The sequence below is a fragment of the Barbus barbus genome, assembly GCF_936440315.1.
Source record: "Barbus barbus genome assembly, chromosome: 8".
NCBI classification, from domain to species: Eukaryota; Metazoa; Chordata; class Actinopteri; order Cypriniformes; family Cyprinidae; genus Barbus; species Barbus barbus.
The window spans coordinates 25348086-25369507 of record NC_136736.1 but is presented as its reverse complement, the minus strand read 5'-3'; the positions used below and the strand labels follow the sequence as shown (position 1 = coordinate 25369507).

The 21422-nt window shown below is 34.6% G+C and overlaps 1 protein-coding gene across 2 annotated transcripts in view; it reads left to right on the top strand.

The window, feature by feature from the left end:
• LOC306874418 (dolichyl-diphosphooligosaccharide--protein glycosyltransferase subunit TUSC3) overlaps nt 1-17358 on the top strand; it is an 82951-nt gene extending 65593 nt beyond the window's left edge. The window contains exons 7-10 of one of the 2 annotated variants that reach the window (XM_079424454.1): nt 4933-4998; nt 6380-6452; nt 15896-15986; nt 17220-17358. In XM_079424454.1, coding sequence (XP_079280580.1) covers nt 4933-4998; nt 6380-6452; nt 15896-15986; nt 17220-17235 — 246 coding nt within the window. In that variant the 3' untranslated portion in view covers nt 17236-17358. Of the gene's footprint in view, nt 1-4932; nt 5302-6379; nt 6453-15895; nt 15987-17219 lie in introns of those variants that run through there. The other variant, XM_079424453.1, reaches the window with a different exon arrangement.
• Nucleotides 17359-21422: the final 4064 nt, after the last annotated feature.

The window sequence follows — 21422 nt, the reverse complement described above, 5'->3', positions numbered from 1 at the left end:
GGTTGTTTTCCATGCATGCACAATGAATGGAGACTTTTTGTGTCCTTATTGAACCTCAAAAGCATCATGATTCATATTACCTCTGTGTTATTTTCCCAGTCTTTAAGGAATAGCCTAAAATGTAAGTAAATATTGACCGAAAATCTTAACATCTGCTCTATTTCTTCTTGTTGTGTTCATGAGAGTGGATGAGCAAAATTGCCATGCCCAGTTCATGAACCAGTGAGGTCAGATATTTGCAGTGAATCAGTTGATACAGTTCACAAAATCAATAAAAGTATCATTCTTTCATAAATTGGGCTGATCTGCTTCTTAAGTCCTGACGCAAGCATCTGAATGCAGCAGTTAATATCTAATTTTAGTTTCAAATTAGCTAATTTGTTTTAAATTTCAGTTGCTTATACCAAGTGTCAAAGACTTAAGGACCTTGCACACTGGATCCAAAATTTTTGATTGCGTTTTTCGCATTATTCATCCCTTCCTATCAAAATGCTTGCCACGGATGCGAAAACGCAGAAAATCAAACTTGGTCCGTTTTTTTTACATGACGGACGTAAGTTTCGGAAGCAGTGTGTAAACGTGTTTGACACAATGTGAGGTTGTATTTATTTTTCAACATGCAAACATTTCGGATGAAAATTTTGGACTCCGTGTGCATTGGCCTTTAGACTTTTTTATTTGGGGGGGGGGGGGGGGGGGTCTCTGGATCAAATTCATGTTAACTGCTCAGTCTGTATTAATAATAAAAAATAAGAGTAATTCAAAACACTAAATCTATTATTATTATCAACTCTAGTAGTCTTTTTTTACAAACTAGTCACACATGAGTATTCTGGGAAACACTCTTCTCAAGAACTCAGCAGAGGAAGATAAAGCAGAACGAAGTGCTGGCACTTCTTTATGCCTTTAACTACAAAAGTACGACTGCTGATTCATTCTCCTGATGGCAGTACAGTCTGTTGTTCTCTGGAGGAAATTAGTGGCATTATTGAGAATCCAGTGTACCATTAGACCGTTATTGAAGTGTCCCCAGGCATTTTGACTGAGTTTCTGTTTTTGAATTTCAAGGCTAAACCTAATGACTCACTATAGAGTTCGTCAAATATTCCTTTATATACTGTATGTTGGATTATATACTGTGTGTGTGTGTGTGTGTGTGTGTGTGTGTGAGTGAAGCCAAGAAAGTTTTATTTTTTTTTGGGTGGTTCCTCCTTCATATTCTATTACATTTGATATTCTCAGCACATCTTTAATTGCTTCTCATTTGCTTCACACCACCAACATTGATGTGTTCGTAGGCCATTGTGTCCTCATCCTTAGTTAAGTTATTATTGAAAAATGAACATTTTGTGATAGCGCTGATTTTACCATTGTATAAAATCATCCTTAGTTCTCTTAAAATAACTCAATATTAATTCATTTTATTTTTTTATTTATTTGCAAGAGAAAATATACAAATGCCTCCATCTTCTAGTGAGAAGTCTGGTATTTTTTTTAGCTTGTTTTGTTTATTTTGCTAATTGAACAGAGGCTAAAATCAAAACAAGTGCAATCATCTAATTGTAGAGAATTGTTCACATTGGCAGGGTTTAAAACAACCTCCATGGTCAGGATGTTCATTTAACAGACAGTTCCTTTTTAAAGTGTAGGAGTTGAATTTTTAGCATGAGTCAAAAATAATGTCTTTTGAAAACAAATGCATGTAGGCGGCTGTAATGATCATATTCAGTCATGTATGCTCCTACTCAAATCACTAAATATGATGTTTGATGGTTCATTGGATAGTGACGTCAGTCTGACTGTAAAGTAGACATCTGTAACCCCAGTGCACTATTGGTTCAATGGATCTGCTCTTCAGAGCATTGCCTCAAAGCCCAGAGCAGAAGTCAACTCTGAATAAATGAACAGTGTGATGAGGATATCTGCCCACGCAATGATACCAACACTTGTCCTCACAACTACTGAATCTCTCACTTCGTTTATTACACCTCTTCATTAATTTCTCCGATTGTTTTGTATTTAAACATCTTTTGTTCTCTCTATCAATTTATGTGTGATTTAAATAAGCCATTGTTTTATTGTTAGCAGGTATTAAATGAACATACAAATGTAATATTCAAGTTCACCCAAGATATTCTGAAAATGTACTCACCCTCAGTCCATCCAAAATGTAATTTGTTTATTCCTTGGAACAGATTTGGAGAAATTTACTTCATCATCAATGGATCCTCTGTAGTTAATGGGTACCGTCAGAATTAGAGTCCAAACAACTGATAAAAAACATCACAATGATCCACAAGTCATCCAAAAGACTCCAGTCCATCAAATAACATCTTGTGAAGTTAAAAGTTTAATATTTGTAAGAAACAAATCTGTTATCGAAGCAGTTTAACTTTGTTTCTGTCCATAATAACGTTTCCTCCAGTTAAAAGTTCCATCACCTGTTGTCCTCTCACATTAATATCTACAGTATTTGTTCAGAACTCGTTTTGCTTGTAAACAGTGCTTGATCTGTACATGTTTTTCTCCCAATTAATACAAGACAAAACATCTTCACTGGAGAAAGCAATATAATGGATAAAGGATGGATAGAGGTTTCTAACTAAAAGCATCTTAATGATGGATTTTTTTATTACAAGCACATGTCTTTTCACTCCAAAAGATGTTAATTGGTGGACTGGAGTCATGAGGATTACTAGTGCATTATTGTGATGTTTTTATCAGTTGGTTGGACTCTCATTCTGACGGCACCCATTCACAGCAGAGGATCGACTGGTGAGCAAGTGATGTAATGGTACTTTTCTCCAAATCTGTTCTGATGAAGAAACAAACTCATCTTGATCTTGGATGGCCAGAGGGTGAGTTCATTTTCAGTAAATTTTCATTACTATTCAGACCTATTCCTTTTAGGCTATAAACTGATTGTTTATTTAATTTTTTATGAAATTAATGAAAAAATATATATATATTAATTTTTATTATTATTGTTTTATTACTGATTGTTTATTTGATTGTTTATTATTTAATAAAAAAAATTAAATATTTGAAATATATTAAATACATAAAATATATATTTAATATGAAATGTAATATATTTATATAACAAATATATATAAATAAAATAATAATTATAAATAAATAAAAAATGAGTGAATAATGAATAAGTAAAAATACTTGTGGATGTTTTCAAAAGGAGCAAATGACTGTTTTTAAATTGCAAATGCCCGATGTCAGATACTTAAGTAGAATACAGTTGTGTTAGTGCTGAAAGTGCTTCTAAATGGCGGTTTCTTTGATATGAAAATATTCAGCAGTATGGCTGTGTTTAAATGTTAGCAGATGCGTTAACCCAGAGGCGACAGGTGACATGACAGTGATAAATGCACCGGCATATTTGCTCATATCTTCTTCTTAATGGCTCCCACCTTTCCACAATCCCCCCATATCTTTCTCTTTTTCTGTCTCTACAAGAAATGCTGCAAGTGACAACAGCTGATGATGGCAGTGTTTAGTTCTTCAATACTTTATTGCTGCGTTCAAGTCGACTATTGGCTTTTTTATTTAGTGTCACACTGAACATAAAACGCATTCAATAGTTTGTCTTCAGTAGTGATTTCTACTCAAATCTATCATATCAAAGGTTTCTGTCAGATATATTTTGATCAAAGCATACATGAATGTCTTCAGGCTTCATTCAAAATAATGAAATTCACTGACATATTTCAGTGATAGTATCTAGGTGGTCCCTAGAGATTGTACGACTAAATAAATAAATAAATCCCCTGAACTATAAGATAGTGTACATTGTTGTTAAATAATGTGTTCATCTCACCTTGAAATTAGTTTTTCAGACTATAAGTTAGTCTAATACATTATTGCCTTTTACCCTCTATTTAAATATGTAACCTCAGTAGAAAGAGTACGTTGTGTTTCTAAAGTTTTAATTTCTGAAGCTTTAGATTTTATATGTAAAAATGGTGCACTGGCTGATTTTTCTTTTTCTTTTTTTTGTTAAAAGAATGCTTTACCCTCAAGATATTTCAAACTGTGTGATTTTACTTTCCTGTCGAACGCAAAATTATGTATTTAGACTTAAGTTTCAGTTTGTTCTTCAAACAAATCTATTCACGTGACTTTACAATAATTGCAATGCATCCCAGGGTTTATTTTATGTTATATAATACGTGATTTTGATGGAAAAGAGCAGCATGGACATTCTGCAAAATTTCTCCTTTTGTGTTTCACAGAAAAATAAGAATTTCCATGGAGTTTGGAATGTCTCTGATGTTATTGATGATGAAACAATTAGTTCAACCAGTTTTTGGATTTTCTTTAAAGCAATTCACTGACAGATTTCATCTATCAAAATGTGAAGTCTGAGAAGTTTTCGAAAGCTTTCAAGCCTGCAAACTTCTGGTTTTCATTGAAGCTGCATCAACTCTGCACTGTTCATCTAGCACAGATGAATGAAGGTCTTGTTTATGCTATATCTAGAGTGTTTTTTTCTCCAGAGAGCAAGTGATGCCATTATGACTTGATGTGTTAGAGTGCTTCAGTGCTCTTTTCATTGACCCATTGAAACTCTTGTCACTTATTCTTAAGTTTTCTTTTGATTTTATCCTAGATTATTCCTTCATCTTTCCATGCATCTGCTTTGACCTTATGGATTTTTTTCCTTGTATTTTGGCTTTTCTATCTGACCTTTTCCCTTCTAAGAATCATGATTTTATTTATTTATTTGCTTTTAAATGCAAAGTGAGTGGTGGTGGTGTGTGTATGATATGTGTTCATGCATTTGCATTACGATCTACACAATAAAGCACTGCTTATCATAGAGCCATGATATAGTAGTGATACAGCTGTGTGAAAGCAGAACTTGAAAGGTCTATTGTCTACTTGTTTGTCATCTTATTTTTTTTCTGTCTTTTTCAGAGTTATATCCACGGCAGCAGTCAAGCACAGTTTGTGGCTGAATCTCACATTATTCTTCTGTTGAATATCCTTTCACATAAAACCTCTTTCTGCACAATGTGCCTGTCACTTTGTTCTGTTAATGAAGTGAACCGTAATAACCCACTAACTTCACACAGATCTGTTTTTGTTCTGGTAACGTTTCAAAAATGTAGGATGTGCCACTGTACATTTTTGAACATTTCCCCAGCCTTTTCAGAGCAGGTACATCTTATTTACTTGTTTGCTTTCTCTTTGATTAAATATGATTGAAAAAAGTTGGGGAAAAATGCTAATCTTGTCAACAAATGTACTGATGAATATTTTAGTTGACAAAAGTTTTATTTGTTGAATAAGAAATGAAAATAAATGGGAAAAATAATTTTTACTTGCAAAAACATAAGAACACAGAAATATATTGTTATATTGTTAATTATACACCTACTGTTCAAAAGTTTGAGTTCAGTAAGATTTGTTTGTTTGCTTGTTTATTTAGAAAGAAAGAAAGAAATTGTGTTCTATTTCAGATAAATGCTGTTATTTTTCTTTTTATAAAAAATCTTACTGTTACTGTTTCCAAATATATTATTATTATTACTGTTGTTGTTGTTGTTGTTGTTAAATTATTATTATTATTATTATTTAAAGAATAATATTTTAAAATAGTTAAATTGTAATAGTGTTTCACAATATTATTGTTTTTTTGTTTAATTATCAAATGAATGCAGCCTTTGTTAGGCATAAGATACTTCTTTCAAAAACATTACAAAATCTTACTGAAACTTTTACATTTTTTAAGAATACATACATTTTGTCAACTAAAAATATCATTTTATGTCAAAAAGTCAGATAGTAGATAGTAGTTTTTGCTGTCTGTTCATCTCTGGTTATCAAAATCCATCAAGGTGCTCCTGTCTGAAATCTTCTTACACATTTCTATGTTTATCCTTAGAAACGCTCAAACGCTCTATGCACACTTGCTCACCTGGCCATGTTGGGCATGTCCTCCCGAGTGTCGCTGAACTTCGATGAACTTCCCCTGTAATTACGTGGGTTTGTTGATTGGGCCTGATGGGTACAGTGTGAGCAGACAGACAGAGATCCTCTGCTACTGTCTGGCTCGGCTGCTGGAGGAGAGGGTAGCTTCTGGCAGATCACCTCATGTTTGTCTGTCTTCCTCTCACCGACACCTAGCTTTCCCCCAGGCTAGAGGAGACCTCCCAGCTGAAGTGTGCTCAGAGTTGAAGAGTGTCTTGTTTCCATTGTGTCCAGAGTAATTGAAATTTCCAGTTGTGCTAAAGTTATGCTTTGCCAGACCGAGCAGTAATTTTACAGGTACTCGGTAAGCTTTGTATCAGGCCCTAGGTGTTTATTCTGCAAACCAGCCACATCCATGCTGCCAGTTCTTTCTTTGACTTCAATCTCAGATGCGGCCATCACCATGGGAATGGTCCTTCTGAATGAAGCCGCCACCTCTAAGGGAGACGTGGGCAAACGAAGGAGTAAGTTTGTTATATTTCTATTTCTTTTTCTCATATTATTACTCATGTTAGGGTTTTTACAAAAATCTTAGCCTTTAGTAATAAAGCTCACAATACATGTATATCTAATTGAAGGAGGGACCATAACCATATCTGCTGTAATCTACTTGTAATTTCCCAAATGTAATTAAGTAATGTTTAATCAGCTTCAAGCATTTTTACTCTACAGATTAAAAGTTATTTAATAAAGGTTAAATAATAAAAATAAAACTTTTATTTAGCAACGCCAAATTAAATACCTCAAAGGTGACATTTATTATAAAGGCATTTATAATATATATATATAAAATATAAAATATATATATAATATATATATATATATATATATATATATATATATATATATATATATATATATATAAAAACAAAGAAATACTACACTTTCCACATTGACAACAAGAACCATTATTAATAATTTAGCATCAGTAATAACTGATAAAAACTGAGCAACACATCAGCATATTATAATTATTTCAAAATTATTGTTATATAGATATATTCTGATTTAGATTTTTTGATTTATTTATTTGTTCATTTATTTTGTAGTTATATAATATGCGTATCATTTAATCTACCTTGAAAAAAAATTGTATTCCCATGCATTTATATTTGCTATTGGACTTTCTCAATTAGACTTATGCCAATACATAATGAGAATATTATTATTACATTTGTAAAACATATTATAAAATAAGCAGAGTGAAGTCATTATAAACCATTAAAATAGTTCATGTATAAATTGTTATTATTATTATTATTATTATTAATTTGTGAAGAAAACAGATATCAAGGTAAATATCACTGATCAGAATCTATTTTTCGGGTTTTTTCGCAATATCACATTTTTATTTTTATTTTTTGGCTTTTATCAAATTATGCTAAAATATTACTACAAGTGTAAAAATGAACACGACAACGGAGTTTGCCATTTTATTCCAAAAAATAAAAAAAAAAGTGATTTCCACTTCTGTCATTTCCAGCACAGAATATCAGTTGACACTGAGAAGGAAATTATAAAATAAAATTACACTGAGAAGGAACTGATATGTACACTGTTGGATATCAAACAGGGGGCAGTCGTGGCCTACTGGATAGAGAGTCGGACTTGTAACCCAAAGGTCGCGGGTTCGAGTGTCAGGTCCAGTAGGGATTGTAGGTAGGGGGAATGTCCAGCGCTCTCTCCACCCTCAATACCACGATTAGAGACCCTTGAGCAAGGCACCGAACCCCCAACTGCTCCCCGGGCGCCGCGGCATAAATGGCTGCCCACTGCTCCGGATGTGTGTGTTTGTTCACTACTCACTGCTGTGTGTGTGCACTTGGATGGGTTAAATGTATGGGTCACCATACTTGGCCACACGTCCTTTCCTTCCTTAAATTAAACAAACTAGTGAGAGTGTGAACAGTGTTTTTAAGAGAGTTTGTTTTCTTAGGGTCCATAGGGCTAAAAGTGCACAGTTAAATAAACACCCAGTAAATAGCCTGCCACCCACAGCCATAGCTTTTGAGTCTTCCAAGGGCAACCAGCACTCGCACAGTGTAAAATATCTAGTTTCTTTCTATGATTCTGTCAAAAAGAGCATTTTGAATATGCTGAAAAAGCTTCAATTAGATGTATTTTTTTCATAGTTGTGGTTTCAGTGTTCTTTAAGAGGCATAAAAGCATCAAAAGCAGCATACTTTTCCCTTTTTGCATATTGATATTGTGTGTTTTATTGTTTTGTGTTTTCATGTGTATGTTTGGCTGCTGATAACTGTGAGCATGAGTATGCGTTTTGAATACAGTATGTGTGTGTGGCCTGGTATCACCTCCTGCTTGAGTCTCTGTCCCACTTATAAGTTTGCGTTACATGACTGTCTTTTTTTCTTTTTTTCATCTGAGCTTCTCACATCAAACTCGTTCCCTTTCCCCCTACTGAAGTGCTTCTCAGGGGTTCCCATAAAGACAAGCATCGCTTCCACACTCTGATAGATGAATAGCTTTCCATGTATTATCACTGCATTAGCTGTGGAGACCACTTAATGTGATGGCCTCCGTCCCACCTCCAAAGAGTCATCCCCACCTTTGATATGCCAATGGATTATGGGTAATATGTAAATGCTGAGTTATGTAAATGATGAGTTATTTTTGTCTTGGTTTCAAACTCACCTCCATGACAAACAATGGGAGTGCTTTTTGTTTCTGATTTTAGACTGCTAAGAAAAAGACGCAAGCTCTTTATGCAATACGCTGGGAGACAAATGCTTGTAATTACTCTGTGTGTGTGTCAGCATAAGTGTATAATTGTGGTAATTGCAATTTGTGTTTGTGTGGGTGATCGTGTGTAAGGCAGGAGTTTCAGCAGTCATGAATACGTAGCTCCATTTAAATGTGATGCACACATTATTTTTAACCCTACTTGTGTTATTAACTCCTGCTAAATACCACTCAAAATACACAGTTTTAATTGAGCTTGAAATGGATGTAATGCTGATTTAGAATTAATCTGTTTGTTGAACAGAATTACCTAATTGGACCTATGCAAATTGTGAATATAATTATATCTTAGTGTTTATTCTTCTTATGAAAACAATGAAACATTATTCTCATAGGTTTTAATTGCCACTATATATAAGTAAATAAATAAATACAATCACAACACATTTTGTTTTTCGGAAGGTGGGCCTTCATCAAACCCGGAACTTATATATAGGTTTCCCCGGTAGCGCTGTACACAAAGCAGCACTGCGCTCACAAACACTGCATTATCAGACATTATATGCAAGATTAAATGAAAATGACATTCAAAATTTTCTGAAAACAGTCGGTTTCCATCAGAACTACAGTGATATAAAAACACCCGCACCGGGTTCCGATTTTGAAACGTGCAGTGCTCAACCAAGTGTTCTCCCCACCCGCCAACCATTTGAATTTCTGTTGCCGGGATGCAGGAAAACAACTTTGTGGTCCAAACGAGGGTGAGAGTAAGTTTGAAAAGAAGGTTGATGGCATTGTAACATTTATCTGCATAATGAATTATCATTTAGTCTTTTTTTGGAACTATAAATCTTGTTGATTCATATCTGTTGATCTTGATAATAGCCGTCAATCTTAAAATATAATTTTTAAATCACTATTTATGTTGGAAAAATCTAATTAAAATCTAGCTAACTGTAGTTTGTTACAATAGTGTGCAATTTATAAAACATATACATATTAAATGTATATCTAAATTTGTTTTTTTCAAACAGCTGTAGTGGATATTTGGATTGCATTATTGAGTAGTTGTGAATCAGATCATTCTGAATATGAAAAAAAAAAAAAAAATGCTTCTGAAATATATCAAAACTCAGTGAATCATGAAACAATTTGATTGACAACCAAAACATTCACGGCCCTAATCTATAGCTGTCTTTATACTCCAAAGATGGTGTCACATTATGTGATTTTAATGCATCAGCAATGTTTAAAGCAGATCTGATGTGGCATTTCATTTATACAGAACCAAAGCCTAAATCCTACAGTAAGCTCTGTTATTTCCTCCAGGAAATGCAAATCTAGGGTTTCACAGTAAGATGTTTTTATATAAGATTAGGCTTGATCTAGACAGGTGGATGTTTTAAAATGATTCATATCCTTCATAAAGCTCACATTAGCGGGTGTTTTAGCGACATACACCTTCTTGACTTCCTCTCTCCAGAGGTTGTGTCTCACATTTTCCCCTATGCCACCCAAATTTGCCACGGCCATCATCCCCCACACCAGGCTGTGGCTCTGGGGTCAGAGGTCATTAGCGCAGCGGATAATTAAATTGGTGGTGGCACCTCGTCTCCCCAGCACTGGGCTTTTCCTACACCTGTCACTGTTAATTGACCATTATGCATATATGAATCTACATTATTATAATCTCATCAGTCAGTCTCAGAAACGTTCGGTGTGGCGAGAGGTCATTTTACAGAGAAAGAGACTGAAGGATGAATAGATTATGCGTAGAGAGAGGGGGAAGAGAGCAGGTTTGCGTGCCCATCTTGAAGCGCTTCCCTTGAGGTGTGAGAGGAGGAGGAAGACTCTGTAGCTGAGGCAGATGTTTGCTCTGTAGGCATTGCTGGCTGACCCTCTGTCAGCCACTGGAGGTACATGAGACGGGCACACTGACTAATTTATGTGATGGGGTTAAAGTAATAAGTTCTGACTGATGAGATACGTGCGTGTGTGTCATGCATAGGCATGCATATATATATGCTTGTGCTTTTGAGCGCATGTCACAGAGATGAACTTACTCATAAGGATATGGTGTCTGAAGTAATCTGTGTTCACTTCTGTCCTGTGTACTTTTTTAATTTATGTTTGGGGTTGGCCTTACCTTTGTTATGCCATGTCTTGGGTTCTATTGGAATAAACTATGGGTTTCAGGGGCAACAACTAGACAAATAAATCTCCCTTTTATATATATATGTATATTATATATGTATATGTGTATATATATATATATATATATGTAATTAAAAAAACAAATAAATACATAAAAAGGTACTCACACATTTCAAATGGTTTTGCTGCATATCTCATTTACATGTGAAAATATGAAGACCCTGTGTGTTCACTAGGTTTGCCACAGGGGATTGTCTGAAAAAAAAACTTAAGGTACTATTTTTACCATTCTAAAACAGCCTATAAGTCAATATTTATACCTATGCATTTTCATTGAAAATACAGTAGGATACAAAATCTCCTAATTTACCATTGCTGAAGTCTACTCTAGCTTAAACCTAATTGGTTCTTGGTTAGTAAACATTTTGTGGGATGCACAGCCTCACCATCTTAGCATCATTGGTCACTTCCAGAACAGACACCGTGTCAGATGTCATCCAGAAACTATTATGTGACACAAAGTAGTAGTTTTGTTACACTATGTACAATAGATGTTTTAATTAATCTTACTATTGATGCCTCTACAAAAGTATTTGCTGATGGTAAATGGTGAGGCTTTGTGACTGAAGATATTTAAAGGACAAACAGCACATTGCATTGATGGATCACATCAAGGCAGTCAGCTTGTATGCAGGTCCTTACCGAACAGAAAAAAAAACATGCTGTTTGTTTGCACCAGTCAAAACAATACACTGTAAAATGCTTGAGTAATGCAACACTGTGTGAGACTATAATAGATATTGACTTTGTTTTTCCAACAAGGTTAGATAAGTCGACCTATAAAGCAGAAAAATCCTATCCACTGCCTTCCAACAACTAAACCGAGTGTCTGTTTTTGTTTTGCTCAGGACACAAAATACTCAATCACTGAGAGCTCCTATAATTAAACTAATATTCCAGGTTAAATACAATACAAGTGTGCAACTGCAGAAATAATGATTGTTTCCAAGCAGCTCCCCCATCTATCATTGGTCAGATAAACAAATAGCCCCTCCGAAAACTCACACCATTGGTTCAAACAGCAGATAGCAATTATTTGCTAGTAATCTGTGGCAGACAGTGGTTTGATTCATAGACTTTTAAGTGCATTTCTGTCAACAACTTACTGTTTACACCTTAAGGAGCCAAAATTATTGGGCCAACATTAATTACTTTCATGCTACAGATGCTGTCACTAGAATTTAACTCTGAATATTCTTTAACATACATTCAATAAAGAATATTAATACATTTGGGACACACAGTTTAGAGGGAATAGCCCATTATACCGCATTAAACGCATTTGTAAAGAAAGCAGATGGAATATCTTAGGCTTATCATCATAAAAATTATATTTAATGCATAGCCAAAGGCAAACTATTGTATGCTGTGCCATTAGGGAGAAAATAAACCACTCACTAGTAAAAACTAGTGCAAAAGCTAGCGAAGAGTGACAATCTCAATGTTTTGCAACACAAATGAATGATTAGTCCAAGAGGCAAATGTGTATTAAAACGATAAAAACAAGGTAAAAGGATTTGAAACTGTTCACAACAGGAGGCCTATCTGCTGGATTTGCAGCAGATAGGTGGTCCAGATGTTTGGTATGTGTTAATAAAAAGCTGCAATGTAATAAACTGCATGTTATGATGATAAATAAGAATCATATACCTCAACATCTAAAACTCAGTGTACACATGCAAATAGTATTTTTCATGGAGTGTTAATTTAAACCAGTGCTCACCAACCCAAGATAATTGACCTTGGCCTTTATGAAAGACAAGATCTACCTATCGAAGAATTGATAGATAAAGACAGCCCAGGTTGGACTTCCAGTATGAGGCCTTTTATTTAGTATTTTAATTAGTGATGCACAGTTCATCCAAAAATTAAAGTTCTATCACCATTTACTCACCCTTATGTCATTCCAAACCTGTGTGACTGGTTAGATATCTGTGGAACCCATTAGATATTTTGGGGTCTAAACCAACATTGGATCCCATTGGCTTTCATTGTATGACCAAAAAAAAACACACTATTCAACTATTCTTTTAGTATAATTTTGGATTTTATTTTTACTTCTATCTGAAACAGTAAGTACATATGCAAGGCTGCAAAATAAACCTCTGGTGACTTAAAATGTTAATTGCTACTAGGCAGAATAAGAATACTTGCACAGTGAGTGGTTGATCAAACCCAGTGGTCGTCATGGAAACACACCGACTCGAAGCATTTAAAATAGGAAGATGCTAAATGAGGACTTTCAGAGTAGCGACACTTTAGTTTCAATCCCCACTTCCCCCCGCCAAAACATTTACAGCAAGCTGCTCCATGCAGTTGTAGGAAAGTCAGCCAATTGTGATTGCACCAGTGTGCCGTTATTCCGCAACATCACATTAGTTACCCTGCAACACAGACGACCCTGAAAGTAAATGTTTAGCAGCTTTTAAATGTCACATCTCAGTTAGTCATGTTCGTCATTTTTGTACAATGCAGAGTCCTTTTGCGGCTACTACAGCGTGTCTTCTGGGAAGGCTTGTGTAACGTGTCAGGGAAATGATAATAGGCTCGAGAACATCAAGGTCTCAGAGTAAACGTTGTTGCATGAAGCCTTGAAAACAAGTCTTCAGGGGAAGTTCAGTTGATACTGAAACTTTAAATTAAAAGCTCAGTTTGTTTGTGTGTGTGTGTGTGTGTGTGTGTGTGTGTGTGTGTATTCTGAGGGTGTGATCCCAGGATAAGAGGGTGTTTCTGGATGACTAATCTGGAGAGGAACAGTGCTGGCGGTGTGGTGTAATTGGAGGTGCCCCTCTTTTGAGGAGGTTAACACACTTTGATTAAGCTCTGATTAGCTTCTCATTCAGCTAAACAGCAGCTGCCACTGCCTCACTCTTTAATGTTTACTACTTACACACTGACTTCTCCCACGCGCGCACACACACAGCCTTATGGAAACCATATTGTGCTTTTAAAGAACCCAGAACTTTCTTCTCTATACCCAGAACAAAAGATGTACAAAATAATGTAAACACCTGGGAAATAATTTAAGGTGTTTTACCACCATTTGCCACCAATAGTCTCCAGTTAAAGGTTGTCCAGCAGAACATCTGCCAATTGCATTAGAGATGTTGGAGGAGGGAATCTGCGTCTTACTCTTCTCTCAAAAAATGGCCATGGTGGTTTGATCAAATTTAAGTCAGGTGATCTATCTGGCCCGTTTATCTCGGTGCTTCAACTGTTCAGGTTTTATGATCATGAGACCATCTTTTTTGCATTTTAGCATTGGTGTCTGACTCTGACAAGTCACCCATTTCCCCCATAGTTTGTACTAAACACTCCTGAACACAGCTTACACTACACTGATATACAAACTAGAGATATAAATGCCCGGTTTCACAGACAGGGTTTAGGTTAAACCAGGATTATACCATAGTACACTTAGGACATTTAAGTAGCTTTTATATATATGCCTTAGATAAAAACATAACTGATGGGTATCTTGAGGCAAAACAATGAATCTGACATTTTAAGATCACTCAGTGCAAGTTTCTTTCAGTTGAAATGCATGCATTTTAGTCTCAGACTAGCTTTAAGCCTTGTCTATAAAACTGGGGGATAAATAAAAAAATAAGGTAACACTTTAGCTTAGGGAACATTATTCACTTTTAATTAGTTGCTTATTAGCATTCATTACTAGTATTATGGCTGTTTATTAGTACTTATAAAGCACATACTGTATTAATGCCTTATTCTGCATGACCATATTCTAGATCCGTTAATCCCATGTCATACCTAAATTTAACATCTACCTTACAAACTATTAATAAGTAGCAAATTGGGAGTTTATTGAGGGAAAACCCTTAGTTAATAGTGAAAATGTGTTCCAAAAATAAGTGTTAATAAGTGCAAAAATAATTGCAACACTTTGTTCAAATTTTGTCAAACCTATGCATATTATAACATTGAGAATTATTTAGCCACCTCAAAAACTTAATACAAACTGTTTTTGATAAGATAGTTCTTTAATGTGCTGCAATCAAACACCAGAATCTTGTCTGAATGTGTATGAACAGTATATCGCTGCTTGCATATTCCGAATGTCTTTTTACCCTATAACTGAAGAACGAAAAATAACTTTTCCAAGAACTTTTGATTATATAAGGGCCTTGGGAGTAATGGATCAATACGTTTTCCATTTGCAAGGTTGTTGTGGGGTTTTTTTCACTATTTGAAATCTTGTAAAAACATCTTGTAATATCTTCTTCATATGAACAGCTTGTCAAATGCTAGCTTTGACGTTAGAAAATTTTAAATAGATTTGTTGAGTTTCTATGGATCTCGAAAATAAAACAAACTGTTACATTTAGGTTATCATTTTACAACCAGATGTTAAAGAACATGACTTACTGCCCAATCAGAGTTTTTCACCACAATCTAAAAAAAAAGGCTGATGGGATTTCCTGACTTTCTTGGATGCATTAAAGATTGCATTTGTCATAGCAGTGCACAAATGAATGTGATTTTACATATGCATGCTAAATCCTGCAAATTCTCTGAGCATGCAGTATTATAGACGATTTATTTTAGTTCCCTTGATGAAATCGGCTGTTTCTCTCTCTCTCTCTCACCCCCCTCAATAGTGCAGTGTTTATGGCTTCATTGACTAATCTTTAAAATCACCTTATGTCAAAATTACCTTATATATCACCATAGATAATTCAGCAGATTATCAAATTTCGGGCACTATCTCATCTGAGGAACAAAGCAGCTTACTCAGCATGTTTTATAAGCATTTAAATTGTGATTATTGTTTCATTCATTAGTAATGGCTTAATTTAAAATGGCTGTTTGGGATTATCCTAGATCAAAGTTCATGAAAAGCGATTTTCACCAACGGCTTAATCCCATTATAGAATACCATTGCAGCATACTAATTAAGTTTCATCAATGTAAGCATTATTCAGCTCATTAAGAGAGTGACACTCACTGTGCTTTTGTTTTTCTGTTTTTACAGTTATCTGTCTTGTTGGACTTGGTTTAGTGGTGTTCTTCTTTAGCTTTCTTCTGTCCATCTTCAGATCAAAATATCATGGTTATCCTTACAGGTAAGATCTATTACTGTTCAAACTTGCTCTTGTTGCACTTAAGTATTTGTTTTTGTAATATAATTTTAAGATAGATTTTAATGTATCACTCTGCCTAGTTTTAATTGAAATTACGCTAAATTAACAGTAACTGTTTATTACCTTTGTTGTCCCACAAACTAAAAATTATTTTACAACACCTAAGTTTACCAGACAAAACTTGAGAACTGACTTAAACAATTAAAGGTTAAGCTAATAAAAGATGTATGATCCTCTTCATCTACAGTACACACCCTGAGGTATTGTATTGTATTTGCAAAGTACTGTTTAAATGGAGCATACTTCAAGATGAATTATATCAGTAACAAACTACAATTTCATCTGCCTAGAACTGCTAAATGGCAAATTTGGTCAACTTTACAATTCAAACAATGAACAATTATTATTTTGTTAGAATAACCTCTTTTTAACAAACTACAAGATGCACATTCACACATTTAAACTGTTGCTGATCCCATAGACATTATTTAAAAGTATATTTCTGTAAACAGCACAATTGTGTGTAAGGTAAAAATGTGTTACTATTATGGCTATGGTAATATGGAACAGCAGAGATAGTGATTTTGATTAAGCGAGTTGAATCATTTGATTCCATTTGCAAAAAAGATTGGTTCAGATTCACTCGTTGATTCATTCATTGACTTGCTCATTGATTTGTTCAGTGATTAATATTTCAGTTATAATCAATAACCAATTTCGATCACAACCAATTTCTTTAACTCTATATATATATATATTTACCAAGAAATTTAATAGATAGTGTATAAGCATCATGATTACAACAAATCAAGGATATATTGCTGTATAGTCAGTTTTTGGAGAAAAGAAAAGCTATCAAAGTCTTCACAAGTTTTGCTGAATGAAAAATGAGTCAGTGAATGGAAATAAACAAGAAAGTTTTGTTTACATAACAGATTCTTTTAAAAGCACTGAAATGTATTCTTACTGGAACAGTCCTTTTACTTGATGTAGTGTTCATGTACATCAGCCTAGGCAGAATACTAGCTAATGAATCAAATAAATTGCATTTAAAAGTACAACTGTGGTTGCTGTTGGTAATTGTAGAGACTCCAGTGAATGACCTTTTTCAGTCTAAAGAAATCTTCTCGTAATGATTAGATGATGATTTCACTTCCAGTTAGTGAAAAGTTCATCGATGACACTCTTCTCTTTTTCCTTCTCACTATTTTTCAGCTTCCTGATTAAATAAGATCATGTCGTGGAAGAAAAAAAGCTGCCATTCTTCTGGGGCTTCGTGTATGAATTCAACTACAGTTTGACTGTAATGCACTGCATGTTTGACCTAAGATAAATAAACTAAACTATTACCCACTGTCGTGCACTGCGAGCTCTGTCTGTGAGCATGTGTACATCAATTGAAATCAAATGAAACATTTTCTTGCTTATATGAACAGTTTTCATTTTTAATTGCTAATTGAGGATCGTATCCTGAAGGTTTTCATCTGTGTGTGTGTGTGTGTGTGTTATTTGTTATTTCCGTTTATGATACCTCTCTTGAGGCCGTTGCGCGCACCTCAGCAGATTGTGTCCTCTTTTTGTCCCCTTCAGTAAATTTTTTTCTCTCCTTATCACTTGCTTTCTTTTCTCTCTCTCTCTCTTTCTTTTGAAATCTGTGAAGGAATATTCAAATATTAGATTTTTTCCACTTTTATTTCGGGTAGGTCGTGAAAGGGGTTTATAATCTTCTTTATTAAAACCAACTCTGCTACCACCGATCCAATTAAATTCGTTCCAATATCAGAACTAACATATTTATTTAACTTCAAACAAGAGAACTGGGGGATAACGTCCATGACATTTTTCTTGGAAGCAAAGATTTCCTTAAAGGATGTAATCTAAATTAGCTGTCATCATAGACAATAATGTCAACCCTGCCCTGAAGCTTCTAATGCACATTTATTGGCGCATCTACTTTATTAAAACTTTTTTTTTTGTTTAATTGGTTGTCAAAGAGCGTTTAATTAGTGCTTGTAAGCTTAAATAATTTCTCACCATTTGACGTCTGTAACGCAGCATAATTTAGCCACCTAAGAAACCTTTTTGTGTTAAGAGCAAAAATATGTTGACTTCAAATGTGCTAATACTATACTTAAATCTCAATTAATAAAATAAATTAGTTGAGCATAGTGATCAAAACGTTAAAAATGTTTGCTAATGCACATGGTGTGCGGTTTATATTTTTGGAAATTGATTTAATAGAGAAATTATTATTTGTATTTGTTTATAATGATTTATAATCCACAGTAATTCTATTTTTCATGTTCCACACAAACGTAAGCACATAGTGCTGCACAGCTAGACATTATAGTGATGATGGCAGTGCTGTTGTTGACGCTCAGTTGAATTAGTAGCTTCGAGCAAATATTAAAAGAGGGTATTTGGCATTAAATCAGAACCAACAGCAGCATCACAATTGAGAAAATTCAAGCTGGCAGTTACTCCTCTTTAGCTGTCGAAGGACATTAGCGGCCACCACTCTATCCTTCATTTGAGCAGAGAAGAGATGGCAATTCTTTTTCTTACCCTTCGCTAATGCCTTTAAGCAACTCCCGCTCCCTGTTCCCTCAGTGTCTTTCTCTGTTTGTTGGCCCAGTGTACTTCAAAGGATGGATTTTGAAGGTAGTTAAACAGACAGAAGACAAAAGTAACTAGGACAGAGCGAGTGGACACATCAACGCATGTAGGTTAAGCTGTTTCCGCTGATGACGGGAAGCTTTAACGAGGTGTGATGCAAGTTTACAGTGTCAAATAATTTTTCATTCTTCTCTGGAGCTATTTTTGTAAATAAATAAATAATACACGCAACGCTGCGTAAGATATTATTTTCAGAGAATGCATCTTTTAAAAGGATATTGTCATTTTGTCATCATTTACTCTCTTCATTTACTTCATTATCATTTACTTTTACCTGTGTTGTTCCAAGACTCTCTGTGGAAGATATATTATTATTGTATAGACATATAATTATTATTAGTAGTAGTAGTATTATGATGATGAGTAGTAGTAGTAGTAGTAATTATTTATTTATTTATTCTATAAACAGTGTTAAACAAAGGTTGATATTCAAAATATAAACATGAGGGTAAGTAAATGAATACCATTTTCATTTTAGGGTGAACTATTTTATTAAATGTAAGTGCGTTAAAAACCACGAACCTACCTTATATTAAAGATGCATTCTCTGAAACAGGTCTTAATGTCTTATGCAGTTACTCTACTTCTCAAGTGAATTTATCTTGTTTCAAGGATTTCAGATATGTGACCCTGGACCAGTCATAAGTAGCACGGGTATATTTGTAGCAATAGCCAACAATACATTATATGGGTCAAAATTATAGATTTTTCTTTTATGCCAAAAATCATTAGAATATTAAGTAAATATCATGTTCCATTAAGATATTTAGAAAATTTCCTGCTGCCATCAAAAGTCTATCTTTGTTTAGTAATATGCATTGCTAAGAACTTCATTTGGACAAATTTAAAGGCGATTTTCTCAATATTTCGATTTTTTTGCACCTTCAGATTCCAGATTTTCAAATAGTTATATCTCGGCCAAATATTGTCTTATCCTAACAAACCATACATCAACGGAAAGCTTATTTTTTCAGCTTTCAGATGTATAAATCTCAATTTCTAAAAAAAAATTGGCTTTGTTGTGCAGGGTCACATATAGAAAAACAAGTAAAGCTGCACACTATATGATTTATAATGGTCCTTTATGATTGGATCTCAACTGTCAGTAATATGAGACAGTACAAGAAGTCAAGACTCATTAATAACAAGTAGTATTACATCAGTTTTACGTTATCATTTGGTGACATGTTCGGTTTTGATCATGGCTTGTATTGAAATGAAACATGGGTCGATGTGTGTGGAGAAAGTGTTGGTTTTTGTCGCTCTAATTGTGTCATTAGGTTCCTAATGGTATTGATTTGACGGTCGTCGTAGGAGAAGAAAAGGGAACATTTTAATGGTCATTAAGTGTCTGTTGACAAACAAGTCAAACTAGTGGTCAAAGACTACAGATTTTGGTCTATGATCAGAGTAATCTTTTAGGATTTGCAAAATTTGTCTCATATGGCCAAATTGTGGTCATTTAAAGAAACAAAAATATAAAATTTCACACTCCTTATAGAAATATACAGTGACAAGGTGACATGAGTCATTAATTTCCAGAAAGTTTGCATAAAACTATGCAAATAAGTAGCAATACACCAACCAATGGACGTGCATATAATTAGACATCAGTAATATCAGGAACGCCTGCTAAAACACCTAAAAAACAAATATTAACAGTGGTTTGCTATGGTAAAGCAACCAAAAGTTATTCAATTGCAATGAGTATTAAAGTTTACACAAAAGAGCAATTACATGTGGTAACTACCAATGGAGGCAGAAGGCGGAGCTCATGTGATACCGCAGTCAAGTAGCTGAACCCAGTGTGCCTGTCAGTGTGAATGGCCCTTAACCTGAAAGAGGTTCCAAGAGGATTTATCTCACGTCCCTTAATCAAGTCGCACATGGTTCAGACATGGACATTGCATCACATGAGCATTACGATGCAGGTGACTCATAACCTCAATAAAAGCCAAGAAGATATTAACTCATTACGGTTTAATTGTGTCACAGTAGGTGGTGTCACACAGCAGAGAGCAATTCTCAGGATGAAACTCTAATAGCTGCCAGCACACTGTCATCTTACTTTCGGTACTTTTCCTCAAGGGGATTACTGGATTAAAAAAAAAATACAATCGCGGGACTCATAAACACAATTTGCATTTCCCTCTCATGTCCTCCGAAAATAACTTGAGGAAGTAACATTTAATTGCGAGGCTTGTTATTTATTTATATATTTCCCTTTATACACTGCAAATAACAGGATGTTTTGAAGTTTCAAAGAGTGTAATTACATAGGTACACACACACTTCCCCAAATCAAAGGGGACTTGAGACGCTGAGACCCTTGGCTAACTGATGTTTTGCTGGGCTTCCAAGTTATAATAAACCAGGCTCTGAGCAACACTGCATGGGTTTTATAGAGCAGTTCAGTTTGTAGTACTAAAACCTACAAAAAAATAAAATAAAATGGGGGTTTTAAGCCATAGGTTCCCTCGGGAACTTGCTAATGATGTTTCGGGATTTCTGTATAAAATAATGCCTGTATTTAACATTACTTGAACAGACTTTCACGTTTTTGTTTCATGCATTTCATACTTCAAACATGAATTTTAAGTCGCTAAATAAAGACTAAAACTACTGCAATTTGACAATTTGGAAAGTTCTTATTTACCAACCTGTTAGCAAATTAGTAAAATGCACAGCAACTTTAACGTTGTAAGGTGTAATTGATGTTGTAAAACAAAATGTGTTAACCTT